The 20,511-nt window shown below is 44.7% G+C and overlaps 1 protein-coding gene across 7 annotated transcripts; it reads left to right on the top strand.

The window, feature by feature from the left end:
• The first annotated feature begins 1,638 nt into the window (after positions 1–1,638).
• On the top strand, positions 1,639–19,466 carry LOC132979022 (NACHT, LRR and PYD domains-containing protein 12-like). Of its 7 annotated transcripts, XM_061044502.1 has the most exons (13): positions 1,639–1,790; positions 3,913–4,059; positions 5,428–5,574; positions 6,945–7,163; positions 7,270–7,348; positions 9,906–10,110; positions 10,236–12,039; positions 12,144–12,317; positions 12,402–12,575; positions 12,669–12,842; positions 15,054–15,221; positions 15,346–15,392; positions 17,753–19,466. In XM_061044502.1, the coding sequence occupies exons 1-13, from the start codon at positions 1,645–1,647 to the stop codon at positions 18,289–18,291; spliced, it is 4,023 nt and encodes a 1,340-aa protein (XP_060900485.1). In that variant the 5' UTR covers positions 1,639–1,644; the 3' UTR covers positions 18,292–19,466. The 7 variants fall into 7 exon arrangements, with proteins under 7 accessions (XP_060900485.1, XP_060900502.1, XP_060900459.1 ...); XM_061044519.1 differs by lacking the exon at positions 6,945–7,163; XM_061044476.1 differs by having other exon boundaries at positions 12,402–12,842.
• The last annotated feature ends 1,045 nt before the right edge of the window (positions 19,467–20,511 follow it).

The raw sequence follows: 20,511 nt of genomic DNA, 5'->3' as shown, positions 1-20,511 counted from the left end.
ACTGAGCGAACTTTTATTCTTCATGTGCCAAACACGAATCATGAAAGAGTCTGAGTATTGCAGTAAAAGTACCAAAGTACCAGCCTTATTTCTGCGGTGCTGTGCATTCTGGGAGTTGTTGTCTTTCATCCACATGAGCCCAAAAGACACGTTCTGCCTTTTCTCGCTCAAGTAGGCAGAACTTCAAAAATGTATTTAACATTTCTACTCCATATATGACCCAATTTCAATACAGGGGCGGCAGTAGCTCAGTCTGTAGGGACTTGGGTTGGGAATTGGAGGGTCGCCGGTTTAAGCCCCGGCACGGACCACGTCCAGAAATTGGTCTGGTAGCTGGAGAGGTGCCAGTCCACTTCCTGAGCACTGCCGAGGTGCCCTTGAGCAAGGCACCAAACCCCAAAACTGCTCTGGAGCGCTCACTGTGTGCAGCCCCCCTCACTCTGAGACCTCTCCATTAATGCATGTCCATAGGATCCTGTTTGTGCATGAGTGTGTATTTCGTCCTATGTGTGTGTTCATGTTCATTAGACAGAGTGTAAAACTGAATTTCCCCTCACGGTATTCATAAACGATAAATTATAAAAAGTTTCAGCAGCGACAGCTGTCCATTGGTTGGTTGAGCCAGGATGACATAAGGCTATGGAAGCGATTAGTGATCAGAATTCAAATGATAAAGCTGATTTGAAAATTCAAATGCATTAACAGAAATTCTTTTTAACTTTCAGAATATGGGTGTATTATTTGACTCAAAAATAAAATGATGATTAATTGTACAGGGTCAGCCCCCGCCCCCTCCTCTCTGGGTCAGGAAACGCAGCAGGAGGAGAAATGTCAGAGCATTCAGACCCTTACAGATTAAAAAAAAAAAGACAGACAGATAGACACACAGACAGACAGACAAACAGACAGACAGGCAGACACACAGACAAACAGACAGACAGACAGACAGGCAGACACACAGACAGACAGACAGATAGACAGGCACACAGACAGACAGACAGACACACAGGCAGACACACAGACAGACACACACACGGACAGAGACAGACAGACAGATAGACAGACAGACAGGCACACAGACAGACAGACAGACACGCAGGCAGACAGACAGACAGGCACACAGACAGACAGACAGACACGCAGACAGACAGGCACACAGACAGACAGGCAGACGGGCGGACGGACACACAGGCACACAGACAGACACACGGACAGACAGACAGACACAGACAGACAGACAGACAGACAGACACACACACACACACACAGACAGACAGACAGGCAGGCGGACAGACAGACAGACAGACAGGCACACAGACAGACGGGCGGACGGACACACAGGCACACAGACAGACAGACAGACACGCAGACAGACAGACAGACAGGCACACAGACAGACACGCAGACAGACAGGCACACAGACAGACGGGCGGACGGACACACAGGCACACAGACAGACACACGGACAGACAGACAGGCGGACAGACAGGCAGACAGACTTTGTAAAACCTTGTTTTTTAACGGTGCTATACAAATGAAGTTATTATTATTATTATTAACACTCCAACTTCATCAACCCATCATCGTCATGACTGTCTCATCTGCTGCTCACAGTAACTAATAATGTTGTTTGTTTGTTCCAGGATGCAGGAACAGAGACCAGACTCTCCTGGACCCAACTGTGGGGAACAGAGACCAGACTCTCCTGGACCCAGCTGTGTGTCCATGAAGAGTGACCGGTCTAATGGTCGCCTTCTTAACTTTAAAGATGGACTTCCTGCTGATGGAAGGTGAGAATTGAAATTGACATCTTTCTCAGCTGTGTTTATGCTTGAGTCGTCTTCTGTTGACTTTGATTTCATTAGTCTAAAGAATTTGAGGACAGACACAGTGTTGGCTGTATTCTCAAGGTCAAATAATGCACCTATAATCTGAAAATTAAAACATGTTTCTGTTATTGTATTTTCATTTTAAAATTAGCTTTTTCATTTGAATTATGATACAGATTTAGCGGGGTATTTTTTGAAAATGATAAAGCAAATGTCATTTTCTTCCTCATTTTAATTTAGTCAAAGAATGTGCATTTTTAAAGTTGAAAACTAAAATTCAAATTCGATAAATTAATCATAATTTTATTTTTGAGTCAAATAATACACCCATATTCTGAAAGTTAAAAAGAATTTCTGTTAATGCATTTGAATTTTCAAATTAGCTTTATCATTTGAATTCTGATCACTAATCGCTTCCATATAAGGCTGGCCTAGTCACGTCTTGTACAGGGTCAGCCCCCGCCCCCTCCTCTCTGGGTCAGGATTGTACAGGGTCAGCCCCCGCCCCCTCCTCTCTGGGTCAGGAAACCACTTCTACACAGAGGAAGTGGAGGAAGGATGGGACTACTCTCTAGGGCTCGCTCCACCTCTCATTCACTCTGCACGCCATCGCAGCAGGAGGAGAAATGTCAGAGCATTCAGACCCTTACAGATAAAAAAAAAAAGACAGACAGATAGACACACAGACAGACACACACACACAGACAAACAGACAGACAGATAGACAGGCACACAGACAGACACACACACACAGACAAACAGACAGACAGATAGACAGACACACACACAGACAGACAGGTAGACACACAGACAAAGACAGACAGACAGACAGACACACAGACAGACACACACACACAGACAAACAGACAGACAGATAGACAGACAGACAGGTAGACACACAGACAAAGACAGACAGACAGACAGACAGACACACAGACAGACACACACACACAGACAAAGAGACAGACAGACAGACAGACACACACAGACAGACAGACACACACACAGACAGACAGACACACACACACACACACAGACAGACAGACAGACAGACAGACACACAGACAGACAGACAGACAGGCAGGCAGACGGGCGAACGGACACACAGGCACACAGACAGACAGACACAGACAGACACACACAGACAGGCAGACAGACAGGCACACAGACAGACAGGCACACAGACAGACAGACACACACAGACAGGCAGACAGACAGGCACACAGACAGATAGGCAGGCAGACAGACAGACAGACAGAAACACAGACAGACACACAGACAAACAGACAGACAGGCACACAGACAGACAGGCAGACACACAGACAGACACACACACAGACAGACAGACACAGACAAACAGACAGACAGATAGACAGACACACAGACAGACAGGCACACAGACAGACAGACAGACACACAGACAGACACACACACACAGACAAACAGACAGGCACACAGACAGACAGACACACAGACAGACAGACAGGCAGACACACAGACAGACACACACACAGACAGACACACAGACACACAGACAGACACACACAGACAGACAGACAGACAGACAGACACACACACACACACAGACAGACAGACAGACACACACAGACAAACAGACAGACAGACAGACACACACACACAGAGACAGACAGACAGACAGACACACAGACAAACAGACAGACAGACAGGCAGATGGGCGGACGGACACACAGGCACACAGACAGACAGACACACAGACAGGCAGACAGACAGGCACACAGACAGACACACACACAGACAGACAGACAGACAGACACACACACAGACAGGCAGGCAGGCAGGCGGACGGACACACAGGCACACACACAGACAGACAGACAGACAGACAGACACACACACACACACACACACAGACAGACAGACAGGCAGGCGGACAGACAGACAGACAGACAGGCAGACAGACTTTGTAAAACCTTGTTTTTTAACGGTGCTATACAAATGAAGTTATTATTATTATTAACACTCCAACTTCATCAACCCATCATCGTCATGACTGTCTCATCTGCTGCTCACAGTAACTAATAATGTTGTTTGTTTGTTCCAGGATGCAGGAACAGAGACCAGACTCTCCTGGACCCAACTGTGGGGAACAGAGACCAGACTCTCCTGGACCCAGCTGTGTGTCCATGAAGAGTGACCGGTCTAATGGTCGCCTTCTTAACTTTAAAGATGGACTTCCTGCTGATGGAAGGTGAGAATTGAAATTGACATCTTTCTCAGCTGTGTTTATGCTTGAGTCGTCTTCTGTTGACTTTGATTTCATTAGTCTAAAGAATTTGAGGACAGACACAGTGTTGGCTGTATTCTCAAGGTCAAATAATGCACCTATAATCTGAAAATTAAAACATGTTTCTGTTATTGTATTTTCATTTTAAAATTAGCTTTTTCATTTGAATTATGATACAGATTTAGCGGGGTATTTTTTGAAAATGATAAAGCAAATGTCATTTTCTTCCTCATTTTAATTTAGTCAAAGAATGTGCATTTTTAAAGTTGAAAACTAAAATTCAAATTCAATGAATTAATCATAATTTTATTTTTGAGTCAAATAATACACCCATATTCTGAAAGTTAAAAAGAATTTCTGTTAATGCATTTGAATTTTCAAATTAGCTTTATCATTTGAATTCTGATCACTAATCGCTTCCATATAAGGCTGGCCTAGTCACGTCTTGTACAGGGTCAGCCCCCGCCCCCTCCTCTCTGGGTCAGGAAACCACTTCTACACAGAGGAAGTGGAGGAAGGATGGGACTACTCTCTAGGGCTCGCTCCACCTCTCATTCACTCTGCACGCCATCGCAGCAGGAGGAGAAATGTCAGAGCATTCAGACCCTTACAGATAAAAAAAAAAAGACAGACAGATAGGCAGGCAGACAGACAGACAGACACACAGACAGACACACACACACAGACAAACAGACAGACAGATAGACAGGCACACAGACAGACACACACACACAGACAGACAGATAGACAGACACAGACAAAGAGACAGACAAAGACAGACACACAGACAGACACACACAGACAGACAGACAGACAGACAGACACACACACACACACACACAGACAGACAGACAGACACACACAGACAAACAGACAGACAGACACACACACACAGAGACAGACAGACAGACAGACACACAGACAAACAGACAGACAGACAGGCAGATGGGCGGACGGACACACAGGCACACAGACAGACAGACACACAGACAGGCAGACAGACAGGCACACAGACAGACACACACACAGACAGACAGACAGACACACACACAGACAGGCAGGCAGGCGGACGGACACACAGGCACACAGACAGACAGACAGACAGACAGACAGACAGACAGACACACACACACACAGACAGACAGACAGGCAGGCGGACAGACAGACAGACAGACAGACAGGCAGACAGACTTTGTAAAACCTTGTTTTTTAACGGTGCTATACAAATGAAGTTATTATTATTATTAACACTCCAACTTCATCAACCCATCATCGTCATGACTGTCTCATCTGCTGCTCACAGTAACTAATAATGTTGTTTGTTTGTTCCAGGATGCAGGAACAGAGACCAGACTCTCCTGGACCCAACTGTGGGGAACAGAGACCAGACTCTCCTGGACCCAGCTGTGTGTCCATGAAGAGTGACCGGTCTAATGGTCGCCTTCTTAACTTTAAAGATGGACTTCCTGCTGATGGAAGGTGAGAATTGAAATTGACATCTTTCTCAGCTGTGTTTATGCTTGAGTCGTCTTCTGTTGACTTTGATTTCATTAGTCTAAAGAATTTGAGGACAGACACAGTGTTGGCTGTATTCTCAAGGTCAAATAATGCACCTATAATCTGAAAATTAAAACATGTTTCTGTTATTGTATTTTCATTTTAAAATTAGCTTTTTCATTTGAATTATGATACAGATTTAGCGGGGTATTTTTTGAAAATGATAAAGCAAATGTCATTTTCTTCCTCATTTTAATTTAGTCAAAGAATGTGCATTTTTAAAGTTGAAAACTAAAATTCAAATTCGATAAATTAATCATAATTTTATTTTTGAGTCAAATAATACACCCATATTCTGAAAGTTAAAAAGAATTTCTGTTAATGCATTTGAATTTTCAAATTAGCTTTATCATTTGAATTCTGATCACTAATCGCTTCCATATAAGGCTGGCCTAGTCACGTCTTGTACAGGGTCAGCCCCCGCCCCCTCCTCTCTGGGTCAGGAAACCACTTCTACACAGAGGAAGTGGAGGAAGGATGGGACTACTCTCTAGGGCTCGCTCCACCTCTCATTCACTCTGCACGCCATCGCAGCAGGAGGAGAAATGTCAGAGCATTCAGACCCTTACAGATAAAAAAAAAAAGACAGACAGATAGGCAGGCAGACAGACAGACAGACACACAGACAGACACAGACAAACAGACAGACAGATAGACAGGCACACAGACAGACAGACAGGCACACACACAGACAAACAGACAGACAGACAGGCAGACAGACACACAGACAGACACACACAGACAGACAGACACACACAGACAGACAGACAGACACACACACACACACACACAGACAAACAGACAGACAGACACACACACACAGACAGACAGACAGACAGACAGACACACAGACAAACAGACAGACACACACACACAGACAGACAGACACACAGACAGGCAGACGGGCGGACGGGCACACAGGCACACAGACAGACAGACACACAGACAGACACACACAGACAGGCAGACAGACAGGCACACAGACAGACAGGCACGCAGACAGACACACACACAGACAGACAGACAGACACACAGACAGACAGGCAGGCGGACGGACACACAGGCACACAGACAGACAGACAGACAGACACACACACACACAGACAGACAGACAGGCAGGCGGACAGACAGGCAGACAGACTTTGTAAAACCTTGTTTTTTAAAGGTGCTATACAAATGAAATTATTATTATTATTAACACTCCAACTTCATCAACCCATCATCGTCATGACTGTCTCATCTGCTGCTCACAGTAACTAATAATGTTTTTAAATGTTGTTTGTTTGTTCCAGGATGCAGGAACAGAGACCAGACTCTCCTGGACCCAGGATGCAGGAACAGAGACCAGACTCTCCTGGACCCAGGATGCAGGAACAGAGACCAGACTCTCCTGGACCCAGGATGCAGGAACAGAGACCAGACTCTCCTGGACCCAGCTCTGTGTCCATGAAGAGTGACCGGTCTAATGGTCGCCTTCTTAACTTTGAAGTTGGACTTCCTGCTGATGTAAGGTAAGAAATAAAAATCAAGTTAATGTTCTGACTCTGTTGTTTAAAGACTCATATCTTGACTCAGAGCTTCATAATATATGACCCGTTGTTTTACGTCCTGTCACAGAGTTCAACAGGAGAGCTCTGAGGTTCACAGAGATCAACCAGACCAGCAGAATCCAACAGTCCTGGACTCCATCTTTATGGTGTGTGCAACACTTACCATTACGCCTACGTAAGCCTACCATTACGAGACTTTAATAATAAGTAATTGGTCCGTCTTGACCAGCTGACCTTCAGACTCAGACGATTTTATTCATCCCAAAGGGCCATTCAGTTTTTGGGGTCAACGCAGACCTACATACGTTCACAAACAGACAGACAGCAGAGATGCTCACTGGAACAATGGCTCCCTCATGTGGCCTCATAGGTAATGACAGACCCGAGGGCCAGGAAAGGTTCAAATACACATTTTAAGTTTAAAGACAACAAATCCCAGAATGCACAGCATCGCAGGCCCCTCCCACTGAAGCCAGGGTGCTCTATTTACAGACATTTACTACAACACATACGGCCATTTCCTCAACTGGGCGTGAGGTCCCACCCACTGATCTCTGATAGGTCTGTAGCTTCAGTGGGTCCCCCCCCCCCCCTTGCTAGCGATGTAGTTTAAAACCCTGTAACCATCTGAGGCTCCTTATCAGACAAGAAATATTGAGCTTTCCCGTCTCAGGGGAAAATGAGGGCGGGATGCACGACCATTCAAAAATACTACCAGGTTTCTAATGATACACAACTTAAAGGGATACTTCACCCATTTGCATTAATCTTTGTATCATTAGAAACCTGGTAGTATTTTTGAATGGTCGTGCATCCCGCTCTCATTTTCCCCTGAGATGGGAAATCTTTGTATTTCTGAGTCTGAAAAGGAGCTTCCAGTGACTCAAAAATCGTTATTTTGCGTCACTGGAAGCTGTTGCAGTTAGCGGGGTGAAACTACAACGCTAGTTCCTCATATTTTCGACCACTGAAGCTACAGACCAATCACAGATCAGTGGGTGGGAACTCACTCCCAGAATCGAAACTTAACGTCCGCCATATTGCTTGGAAGCTATGCTAACAAGCTCTATGGAGAAAGCTGATAATGCAGAAAAAATATAAATATAGCGGCGAGATGGTTGCTGCCAACAGGCCGATCTTGTGTTTTGGCTGCTGCGGCCGCCACTGGCCGGCGAGACCGCCGCTGGCCACCGCTGGCCGGCAGGGCTGCTAGCCGGCCGCCGGGGCCACCGGGGCCGCCGGGGCACAAGACCGGCCTGTCGGCAACAACCGTCTCGCCACTATATTGCTATATTGCTGGCCACCGCCGGCCGCTGCCAGCTCAGCAGCCGAGACATAAGGCCTGCCTGTCGGTGGCGGTGAGGACGAGGAGCCGGGGCCGGCTCGAGCTGGGGCGGACTGGTAGTGTCGGTGCTCTCACTGTTTGTCTATGGACACAGACATGGAGTCTGTTTTCTGCAAGGAATTTCCAAGATCAATTCTGGAAGAAATCTCTGAATCAGTTGAGGAAAGTGTTGAAGTAAATATGTCTGTAAATGTTTTTATTACTATATTTCTACTGCTGTATTCTATATTTTGGAGAAACTGTAACGATCGAATTTCCCTCTGGGACTAATAAAGTATTTCTGATTCTGATTCTGAAATAGAGGACCTTAGTGGGAGTGGCCTGCGGTGCTGTGCATTCTGGGATTTGGTGTCTTTCATCCACATGAGCAAAAAAGACACTTTCTGCCTTTTCTCGGCCAAGAAGTCATGACCCAATGTCAATACAGATTCATGTTTCAACAGGTAGAGTATCCCTTTAACGCAAATGGGTGAAGTATCCCTTTAAGAAAACATAAAATAAGTAAAAGATGTTTCCTAATTTCACACGGATCTTTTTGGCATCATCTTAATCAGCTGGTTCTCCTTTTTCATTTGACTGAGAGCCGAGATAAAGATAAAAGATGAAGATAAACTTTATTGATTCCCCAGGGTGGAAATTTTTGCGTTACAACAGCTCAAGAAAACAGGAAACAGGCATATTAACAAATCGGCAAAGTTACATTTGGTTTAGGTACCAGTGCAGTTGCCTGTGTGTCTCTCTGAGCACTATGTGGGGTGAAGTGACTTAACGTGCAGTTATGGCGGTTGCCGACGTTCACCACAGTGATCTTTTTTTTTTTATCGCGGTTAATCATTTTTGCGGTTATCGTGACAGCCCTAGGTGTGAGAAGACAATTTTCACACCGCTGTAATACCACTCATATTATAGGCAGCCTACTAATGGAGAATAATGTCTGATAAAAAGTTGAAAATGGCGCTGGCATTGCCAGCCCTTGGTCTTTTAGTGGAAAAAGAAAAGAAGAGACGGAGGAGACAAATAAGGAGAAACCGCACTAATGGGTGAAAGCATGGATACTACAGCGGCATGCTCAAGGGGCTTTCCTGAACCTGTGAGGAGAGCTGGAGAGAAATGAAACCTCCCAACAGCCAATCAGCAAGATTCCTCTCACAGACTGATCCAACATCGAATCAGCCAAAAAAAGGCAGACACGAAGCTACTGAGCCGGACACACCGCAAAAACTAGGGCGACCCTAACCGACAATCTCCTTGGTGTGTCACGGCCTTAAGGAGATAACCTCATCTTCAGACTGACAGATGAACCACATGTTGAGTTCTACCAGTTTATATTAAATATCCAGTTTCTCCTTCTGTTCCAGCTGCTGGAGGAGAACATCGTCACCTTTGTGAAGAACGAGCTGAAGAGAGTCCAGAGGGTTCTGAGTCCAGATTACCCAGAATGCTTAGAGAGTCAGAGTGAGGATGAAGAGCAGGGGGGAAGCTGTAAAGAGGATTTTTTGAGGATCAGTCTCCACTTCCTGAGGAGAATGGAGCAGGAGGTGATGGCGGACTGTCTACAGCAAAGTAAGAACATTTTAACAGACTTTGTATTTTTTTAAAAAAGACAAAAGGGTTAAAGTTCCAAACTCAGATAGTCATGTGATCTATATCTGGATCTGTTCATTGATTTAAGTTATTTCTTTATTCAGGAACATTTGGTGCAATGTGCCAACAAAATCTCAGATCTAACCTGAAGGAGAAGTTCCAATGTGTGTTTGAGGGGATTGCTAAAGCAGGAAACCCAACCCTTCTGAACCAGATCTACACAGAGCTCTACATCACAGAGGGAGGGACTGGAGAGGTTAATGATGAACATGAGGTCAGACTGATTGAAACAGCATCCAGGAAACCACACAGACCAGAAACAACCATCAGACAAGAAGACATCTTTAAAGCCTCACCTGGAAGAGATGAACCAATCAGAAGAGTGATGACAAAGGGAGTGGCTGGCATCGGGAAAACAGTCTTAACACAGAAGTTCACTCTGGACTGGACTGAAGACAAAGCCAACCAGGACATACACTTCACATTTCCATTCACTTTCAGAGAGCTGAATGTGCTGAAAGAGAAAAAGTTCAGCCTGGTGGAACTTGTTCATCACTTCTTTCCTGAAACCAAAGAAGCAGGAATCTGCAGGTTTGAAGAGTTCCAGGTTGTGTTCATCTTTGACGGTCTGGATGAGTGTCGACTTCCTCTGGACTTTAAAAACAACAAGACCCTGACTGATGTCACAGAGTCCACCTCAGTGGATGTGCTGCTGACAAACCTCATCAGGAGGAAACTGCTTCCCTCTGCTCGCCTCTGGATAACCACACGACCTGCAGCCGCCAATCAGATCCCTCCTCATTGTGTTGACATGGTGACAGAGGTCAGAGGGTTCACTGACCCACAGAAGGAGGAGTACTTCAGGAAGAGGTTCAGAGATGAGGGTCAGGCCAGCAGGATCATCTCCCACATCAAGACATCCAGAAGCCTCCACATCATGTGCCACATCCCAGTCTTCTGCTGGATCACTGCTACAGTTCTGGAGAATGTGCTGAAGACCGGAGAGGGAGGAGAGCTGCCCAAGACCCTGACTGAGATGTACATCCACTTTTTGGTCGTTCAGTCCAAACTGAAGAACATCAAGTATGATGGAGGAGCTGAGACAGATCCACACTGGAATAAAAAGAGCAGGAAGATGATAAAGTCCCTGGGAAAACTGGCTTTTGAGCAGCTGCAGAAAGGAAACCTGATCTTCTATGACTCAGACCTGACAGAGTGTGGCATCAATATCAGAGAAGCATCAGTGTACTCAGGAGTGTTCACACAGATCTTTAAAGAGGAGAGAGGACTGTACCAGGACAAGGTGTTCTGCTTCATCCATCTAAGCGTTCAGGAGTTTCTGGCTGCTCTTCACGTCCATCTGACCTTCATCAACTCTGGAGTCAATCTGATGTCAGAAGCTCAAACAACATCCAGGTGGTCTGAAGTATCCAGAGAAAAACCTGACCCAACACTTTTATATCAGAGTGCTGTCGACCAGGCCTTACAGAGTCCTAATGGACACCTGGACTTGTTCCTCCGCTTCCTCCTCGGTCTTTCTCTAGAGACCAATCAGAATCACATACTAGATCTGCTGAAACAGACAGGAAGTGGCTCAAAGACCAATCAGGAAACAGTCAAGTACATCAAGGAGAAGATCAGTGAGGATCTGTCTGCAGAGAAAAGCATCAATCTGTTCCACTGTCTGAATGAACTGAATGATCGTTCTCTAGTGGAGGAGATCCAACAGTTCCTGAGATCAGGAAGTCTCTCCACAGATAAACTGTCTCCTGCTCAGTGGTCAGCTCTGGTCTTCATCTTACTGTCATCAGAAAAAGATCTGGACGTGTTTGACCTGAAGAAATACTCTGCTTCAGAGGAGGCTCTTCTGAGGCTGCTGCCTGTGATCAAAGCTTCGAACAAAGCTCTGTACGTGCTCACAAAACTATCCAGGTTAAAAGTAGTTCTCTTTATTCAGAAATAACAAATTGTTTGTAAATGCTTTCATTTGTGTTCTTCTGAATCCTAATCAGGCTGAGTGGCTGTAACCTCTCAGAGAGAAGCTATGAAGCTCTGTCCTCAGTCCTGAGCTCCCAGTCCTCTAGTCTGGGAGAGCTGGACCTGAGCAACAACAACCTGCAGGATTCAGGAGTGAAGCTGCTGTCTGCTGGACTAAATAGTCCACTCTGTAGACTGGACACTCTCAGGTTAGTTTGCAGGTTTTTAAAAATAATGCTCTTAATCACTGCACGAATTAATCAATTTATTGACTTGTTGAAATCCCTCTTCAGGCTGAATGGCTGTAACCTCTCAGAGAGAAGCTGTGAAGCTCTGTCCTCAGTCCTCAGCTCCCAGTCCTCTAGTCTGAGAGAGCTGGAACTGAGCAACAACAACCTGCAGGATTCAGGAGTGAAGCTGTTGTGTAGTGGTTTGGAGACTCTGCCCTGTACACTGGACACTCTCAGGTCAGGACTTGTTCATGTAAAAGTTCACCAAATAAACTTGCATGTACTTCTTTTATTTGATATTTTAATTTACCTACAAAATATCCTCTTCAGGCTGAGTGTCTGTAACCTCTCAGAGAGAGGCTGTGAAGCTCTGTCCTCAGTCCTGAGCTCCCAGTCCTCTAGTCTGAGAAAGCTGGACCTGAGCAACAACAACCTGCAGGATTCAGGAGTGAAGCTGCTGTTTGCTGGACTAAATAGTCCACCTTGTAGACTGGACATTCTCAGGTTAGTAACTTACGGTCCGCGGGCCAACTCCGGCCAGGTTTCATCTGGCCTGCCAGAGGTTTTGTGAAGAAGGGGTAGATTTCTTGAAAAACATTTTCATGAGTTTTTTGTTATAAATTATCGCTGTAATGGGTAATATGAAAATGGAACGGGCACTTTGAACTAACTTCTCAGCAGGGAGTAACAGAAAGGACAAGCTGCTCCTTCTTAACGTTTATCAGCAAACAGGAGCACAGTTCTGTGCGTAATGTGTGCGTAAGAACATTCCCACGCAAAGAGTGGGATTTATCAACTTGAACTATTACTTATAAATGTGTGTAAATATAAGCACAGCTCTGAGCATTCTTACACACAGAATCTAGCGGTAGAACATTGGAACTACAAATTAAAAGCACTACGAGTGTCACAGCACGCCAGAATCAATATCAATGTAGATGCATGTTCTGAGTTTTTAAAATTAAAAACCCCTAATTAGTGATTTTGTCTAGTTTGAAACAGACGTGGTGTGTGTGTGTGTGTGTGTGTGTGTGATCATGAGAGAGAGAGGGGGGGAGTTAGAGGGCACCCTGAGAGCACCGTGTGGCGCTACGTCACGTAGGTACAAAATGGTGGACAAAGACAAAGGCCTTTCAGTACGTTCAGTAACTATAACTTAAACACCAGAAAGCCAGTGGCCGGACTTTGATTCAACTGCAGGTACACTGGTCTTTCTGATTGTGAAAGCATTTAAATGAAAGTAAACTAGCATAGCATTGAATGAAAACACATAGAGGCGAACACGGCAGTTCAGCAACAAAAACAAATGCAGCAGCTTACAGCAGATAATAAACAGAATGTGACGTTCAGTCAACAATAATGCACAATTATCAATTGTTGTAAAATAAACCTTCCTAAACTATTCTGTGCCCAGACTAAAGCCTTACTTGGAATCACTTTTCTGATGACTGTTTCAAGGTTCGGTTGGTCTTCAATCTGTTGAATCAACAGATTCAGGCAGGTTTCCGACGCAGATGAAAAGAGACGGCAGCAGGAGTCAGATTTGAGATAAGAGCAATGCTCTGTTGTCTTTCTGGTGGCAGGAGCAGATTTTCCTTGGTGTATTCTTCTTCAGGTAACAGTGGCTGGCTGTAGCACTCCTGTCCAGTTGTGTTCACCGACGTTGACGAGAATAATAGGAAAGAATCTCTCTGCTTGAACCAGATAGTTACTGATTGTTGCAAAACTCCTAAAACAGGCCTTGGAAGTAGGCCAGGTTGAAATGCGTGTCTCCCCTGAAGCTGGAAGCTTGTGAAGAGATGTGTCCTCTGGTGTAGAAAGACCACACGTGAAGAGAAAGAAGTAATGCCTGGCGATTGCTTTTAAAGACTGGAACTGCCTGTGAGTTTACCTCAGGCCTCCTCCAATGAGGATAGAGAATTCAGACACCCCCCACTTTTCACACCTATTTGTTAGTTGCTGTTGGGGGGTGCTGGGCTAAGACTCCTTTGTGATACAGGCCTGAGTCCTTTGTCCAGCACACATGGCTGAGGCCCAACAGCTATTAGATGATTTGGCGAACCATGCACTTCGCAGTAAGTGCGTTTCAAAAGAGTGCACTGATCCGTTTGCCCAAGCTTGTTCTCTTGTGAGAGCGTCACTGTTGTATGTAAAGAGCTATAACAATGGCGCATTTGAATTCCCTGGGCAAGTAATGGGGGCGCATTCCAACAGCTAACAGTTCAATGTCCGGGCTGCAGAGACGTTCCTTCACACTAACATGGCCAGGATTACACCATCTCTCACTCACATACAGTGCAATCCCTCCACCTTTCTTCTTACCGCTCTTAATAACGTCACTGTCAGCCCGAAAAGTCCTGAAGCCGGGTACCGCCACGCTGTGGTCCGGGATGTCCGAGTGCTGCCATGTCTCCGTGAAGCACATAATACTGCACTGGCGGTATTCCCACTGGTGCCGAACAAGCGCGTCGAGTTCGTCCATCTTATTGCCCAAAGACCTCACGTTCTCCATAATCACCGCTGGTACAGAAGGCTTATGTTTTCTCTTGTTTGTGTTTGTGTGTGTGTGTGTGTGTGTGTGTGTGTGTTTGTGTCATTTTTGTGTGTGTGTTTGTTTGTGTCGGGGTGTGTGTGTGTGTGTGTGTTTGAGTGTGTGTGTGTTTGTGTTATTTTTGTCTGTGTGTTCTTTGTGTGCGTGTGTGTGTGTATGTGTAGTCTGTCAGGTTGTCTGATCACAGAAGAAGGTTGTGAGTCTCTGGCCTTAGCTCTAAGCTCCTCCCACCTGAGAGAGCTGGACCTGAGCTACAATCATCCAGGAGAACAAGGAGGGAAGCTGCTGTCTGCTGGAGTGGAGGATCCACACTGCAGACTGGAGACACTGAGGTACAGACAGACAGACAGACAGAAGCTGTCTCACTGTTTCTGAATGATGAACTCTGCTTCTTGTCTGATGGTGGATTTAAATAAAGATGTATGAAGTAGATTCTGATCTGGTTTCTTCCTCCAGGTTGGACCATGGTGGACTGCACAGACTGGATCCTGGTCTTAGGAAGTGTGAGTGTTTTCATTTCTATTCATCAGAACACAGCAGCACATGTACTGAATTTAATGTGGATATTAGTGCAGTCTCATGTTTATCATTTTCTTCTTTGAGCGAACATGTGTCTGCTGAACACTTCAGACATTTATAAAAAGATAGAAAGATAAAAAGTTTGGATCATAATTATTGAGTTTGAGTTTTGCAGAAGAGGTACAAACTGGTGCTCAAAAACTGATCAGAATGCAGGAAAATAAATGTTCGGTGTTCAAAATGTGAGACCCCCAGACTCCCCTCACCTGTTGGTGACAACAATTAAAAAGCAAATAAATTACCCCCCTATTCACGATTTAGTTCAGATGTTTTTATAGAGAAGTGAATCTGTGCAGTGTCGTCGCGCGCCCCTCCGCTGAAAACATTCAGGCTCAGGAGGTTTTTTTTTTTTTACTTTAAGCCCTGCATCTTTGTGCTGCACTTTGATTAGTCATACTTTATTCACTGCATGTGTTTGTTGATTTGGATCTCCATTCATCTCAGCACCTCTCCTTGCTGCCATGGTAACTACATTTAAACTTGATTAGAAATGGATTATTACATTTCAGTGCTGTCAAACATCATTCAGTGCTGAATATGAACTGTAAGTTTGATTGACTCTCAGTGGCCCTCACTTATCAAACGTATGTACGGCAGAAAAATGAGTGTACGGTCATTTCCACGCAAAGTTCGGCACTCATCAATTTGGACGTACGCTCAAATCCCAAGCCAGGTCTCAGTTCGTGTACGCACGTTTTCAACTCAGTGTGGACTTACGCTGCAGCGGATCTGTCTGTGTCGGAGAATAATTAGATCATACTATAACAGTGCTTGTTAAGACGGATAGATAGAGGTTCACAGATTTACTGTTAGATAAGATATCTAAAATGTATTTTATATTACGCTCCACCTCAAACGATCTCTGTAGACTACATTGCTTTTTAAATAATGTTGAGCTGTCAGGTGATTTCTTTAGTTGTCGTTATATTTGATGAATTAATGTTTGTTTAATCGATTTACTTTAAAGATTAAAGATTAGATAGGCTGCTTTCGGTAATTAGGCCTACATGTTTAACGTTCATGCGCACAGAAATATCTCTGCAGAAAATACTGAGACAAATTGAAACAAAAAAACTATAAACAGTTACTTCAAAAGGACATAAAAACTTCCAGAGGAAACTAAATACAACGTTTAGCCTCTGAAATATGAAATATTTAAGAATTCAGAACATTAACATTAGATCATAACTAATCGGTATGTCCGGAGATTAAAATCATCAATAATAGACTGATGTGCCACATGCATAATTGCGCACAGCAGATGCACATAGGCCAGAGACTACATGTGACATAATAACCAATAAAGAAATCCGGGGGCTCTAAGACGGAGTCAGGACCTTCTTGTATCTAAGTGTTAAATTCTTATGTTTGGAAAGTAGGCTAATCGGATGAGAAGTGCACATTGCACAGCGTTTGATCAAACACTTTTTTCATTTGTTGCAGGACGTTTCAGGTTTTCATTCATCTCTTTTAAACTCCTAAATGGTGACATTGGCGAGCACGGAGCCCGTTAGTGCAGCTGACGTTATCCGATACAGATGCAGGTTCGCCTGTACCACTTGTGCCTGATATTGAGGCTGATTGATGAAAGAAGCCACTCGCTCCTGGATCTGGGATAATTTCAGGTGGGGTCCGGCTGGCGTCCTCCGGTCCGGGAGCTGCTTCTTTTAAGACCCGCCAAACTAGCCTATATTGTAGTGATCGAATGGTCTGACAAGGTTTTTTTAAACTAAAAGTAAAAAAATTTGATTATATTATAGCCTAGATTATGTACGTTACACCAATGTTGAATTAATTATTAAAAACTCCGCTGGAGTTCGGTTATCCACACCTGTTGAGATTTCATGCAGGCGTATTTCCTCTGACGCTCTTTAATCCTACATTTCAGGCTGCCAAACAACACAATTTTATTCCACTTCTCTCTGTTATGGTGTCACTCAGGTCATATCTCGTTTCTCTTCTTTGCCGTATAAAGTATCTCCATGCCGTAAACTCTGGGGGCGAGGACAGCTAAACCGTGAATATATAGGGGCGTGGTATTTAAATGACGATCGTTTCCAGCCGCCACACTTATCAACACCCGGTCATGCGTACGCTGTGATCAGCCAGATACGCATGTTTCATAGGTCCCACGTGGACCCTGTCGTACGATGATTTCTACACCCAAATCTGCTATGGTTTCTACACCAGATTGATAAGTGAGGGCCAGTAAGTGTCAGTAAAGTTGTTGATGAATGAACAGATGATAACCCGCAGCTGTGTTGTGTCCCATTCTCTCCATCAGACACCTGTGAGCTGGAACTGGACACAAACACAGTGAACAAAGAACTGGAACTGTGTGACAACAACAGGAAGGTGACACGTGTGAAGGAGGATCAGTCGTATCCTGATCATCCAGACAGATTTGAATACTGGCGTCAGCTGCTGTGTGGGACTAGTCTGATTGGTCGCTGTTACTGGGAGGTCGAGTGGAGAGGAAAGGTTGATGTATCAGTGAGTTACAGAGGAATCAGAAGGAAAGGAAAAAATACTCTATGTGTGTTTGGACATAATGATCAGTCCTGGAGTCTGATCTGCTCTGATGGAGGTTACTCTGTCAGGCACAATGAGAGAGAAACAGACATCTCCTCCTCCTCCTCTGTCTCTAACAGAGTAGCAGTGTATGTGGACTGTCCTGCTGGCTCTCTGTCCTTCTACAGAGTCTCCTCTGACACACTGATCCACCTCCACACCTTCAACACCACATTCACTGAACCTCTCTATCCTGGGTTTATTCTCTGGTCTCTTGGTGCTTCAGCGTCTCTGTGTCCTGAGTCGGTTTAGTGTACGACATGTTATACGATATACGTGATGACGTTAAGACAAAGGGTAGGCTGTATGTTACTGGAAAAAGTGTGGAATAAAGCAGCATGAAAGCTGTCCAAGCGTGGCGATATCGTTGGTGTTAATACGGTCAGAAACTCTACAAATGGATCTCAAATGGACTGCGGTTTTGACGAGTAGCCTAACTTCTACCAGTGCATGAAGTTTAATCTGTTGAGGAGGAGGAGGAGGAGGAAAAGCATGGCGCTAAGTTTACCAGCGGTAGCTCCCTTTGATGTGACCAGTGACTCGGCTAATGTCGGTGTTCGCTGGCAGAAGTGGATAAATAGTTTCAAACTCTAATTATTAGAGTTCAGGATACCTTCATCATGCTGGATGACACGGCAGATGGTGCTGACTGTGATGGAGCGGTAGACAAATTGAATGAATATTTCACTCCCCTATTAGAGACGCGTGTTTAGACAAACGGAACAAGCTCAAGGAGAGTCAAAGTTTTGGGAGCAGATTAAAGAAGCTGGCAGTAACTCTGAGAATATTAACCTCCTCCATCCCCCCAGGACTAAACTCCACACCGTAGGAGACCGGGCCTTCTGCGCCACTGCTGCCAGTCTGTGGAACGCTCTCCCCGACCAGCTGAGGGCGCCACAGTCACTTTTAAAAGGGCCCTTAAAACCCACCTTTTCAACAGAGTCTTTTCCTAGTGTTTGTAGTTTCCTTACTTTCCTTTTTAATGATGAAATTGTCTCTGTAGCACTTTGAGATTTTTACCAAAAAAAAAGTATTTTTATTATTATTATTAAATTCTTCCTCCTGCTGTCTTCATATTCTGCGAACAGGTTTTTTCACAAAAGTTTCCCAAGTCATGGCTCCAGATCTGTTACTAAGTGTAAACTTGTCTCTTCTCTCAGGTGTCTTCTCCCACAGGTCCTGAAAACAGCAGTCATCAAGCCACTTTTAAAAAAGAACAATTGAGACAATGATGAACAATTACAGGCCGATATGAAATCTTCCTTTGTTAGGTCAAATGATAGACAAAGCTGTTTTTCAACACCTTAAAGGGGATATAATATAAAAAATCCACTTTTACAGTGTTTTTGAACATATATTTGGGTAACCTGAGTGTCTACTGACCCATAAAATGTGAAATAAACCCATCCAGTCCTTTGTTTGTGGTCTGCATAAGTCTTACAACACTGAGAAAAATGCTCTGTTTCAAATATGCTCTCCTTGTGATGTCACAGTGGGATTCTGGTAAAAAAGAAATCCCCGCCCCTTCCCTGGTATCTCCACCCATGGACTCCACCCCCAGCCTATCAAAACTTGTGCACAGGTCGGCCATTTTTATTCTCGCTACAGAGGAGTGATGTCTACCAGGAAACTCAGGGGGGGCTCATTGCATTTAAAGAGACACACCAAAACGGAGCGTTCTCAGAGAGCTGGTTTATACAGGGTCACAAACTTCCTCTGGTGCTTGATTCATGTTATATTTTGACCACAGCACAGATGTTTCATTTAGACCACAGGGGACTGTTTGAAAAGGTGGAGGAGGGGGATGATATGTCCTCTTTAACTTATTGATTTTGAACAACTGTTTGGATGTCTTCCATTCAGGTTCTTGACTGAATCACAGCCCTGAGACAGCTCTGGTTAAGGTCATGACATCCGTTTAAACAGACAGTGGCAGAAGCTCAGTCTTAGTTCTTCTTGGGTAACACTTTATATTAAGGTCCTTGTAATAAGCTGTAATTACTGTCAAATCCGCTATACAAGACGCACTTTTAATACCTATTTTTTAATCTATAAAGTTGGCTGTGTCTTACAGACGGTTGCGACCAATAAAGCAGCAGTCACCATCACACACTGCGCGCGACCTTACGATTAAAAATTCATCCCCATTCATTGAGATTTGACAGCTGATCGCACGCTGTGCTGGGCAATCCACTGAGCAACTTTTTCCAGGTCTTTGTCATAATTATTCAGAAAACGGTGGTTTATTGTTCCGTAAATAAACCTTGTGGAGTGACCAGCGGAGTCTGGCAGAGAGATCGCAGGCTAGGGTGTCTGTGCTTCTCAACTTTCCCTGCAGGCTGAGAGCTCGACTACCATACTGTAGCTAGTAGGAGTGCAAACACCACAAAGTGAAAACACACGGAACTAAAAGAGCGACCCACTGCACGTTGTTGACGTTACTGAACACGATAAAAATCGTCACACAGGAAG

Source organism: Labrus mixtus, chromosome 1 (genome assembly GCF_963584025.1).
Source record: "Labrus mixtus chromosome 1, fLabMix1.1, whole genome shotgun sequence".
Lineage (NCBI taxonomy): Eukaryota > Metazoa > Chordata > Actinopteri > Labriformes > Labridae > Labrus > Labrus mixtus.
The sequence above is the reverse complement of the archived record's forward strand: the minus strand, read 5'-3'. Positions and strand labels throughout refer to the sequence as shown.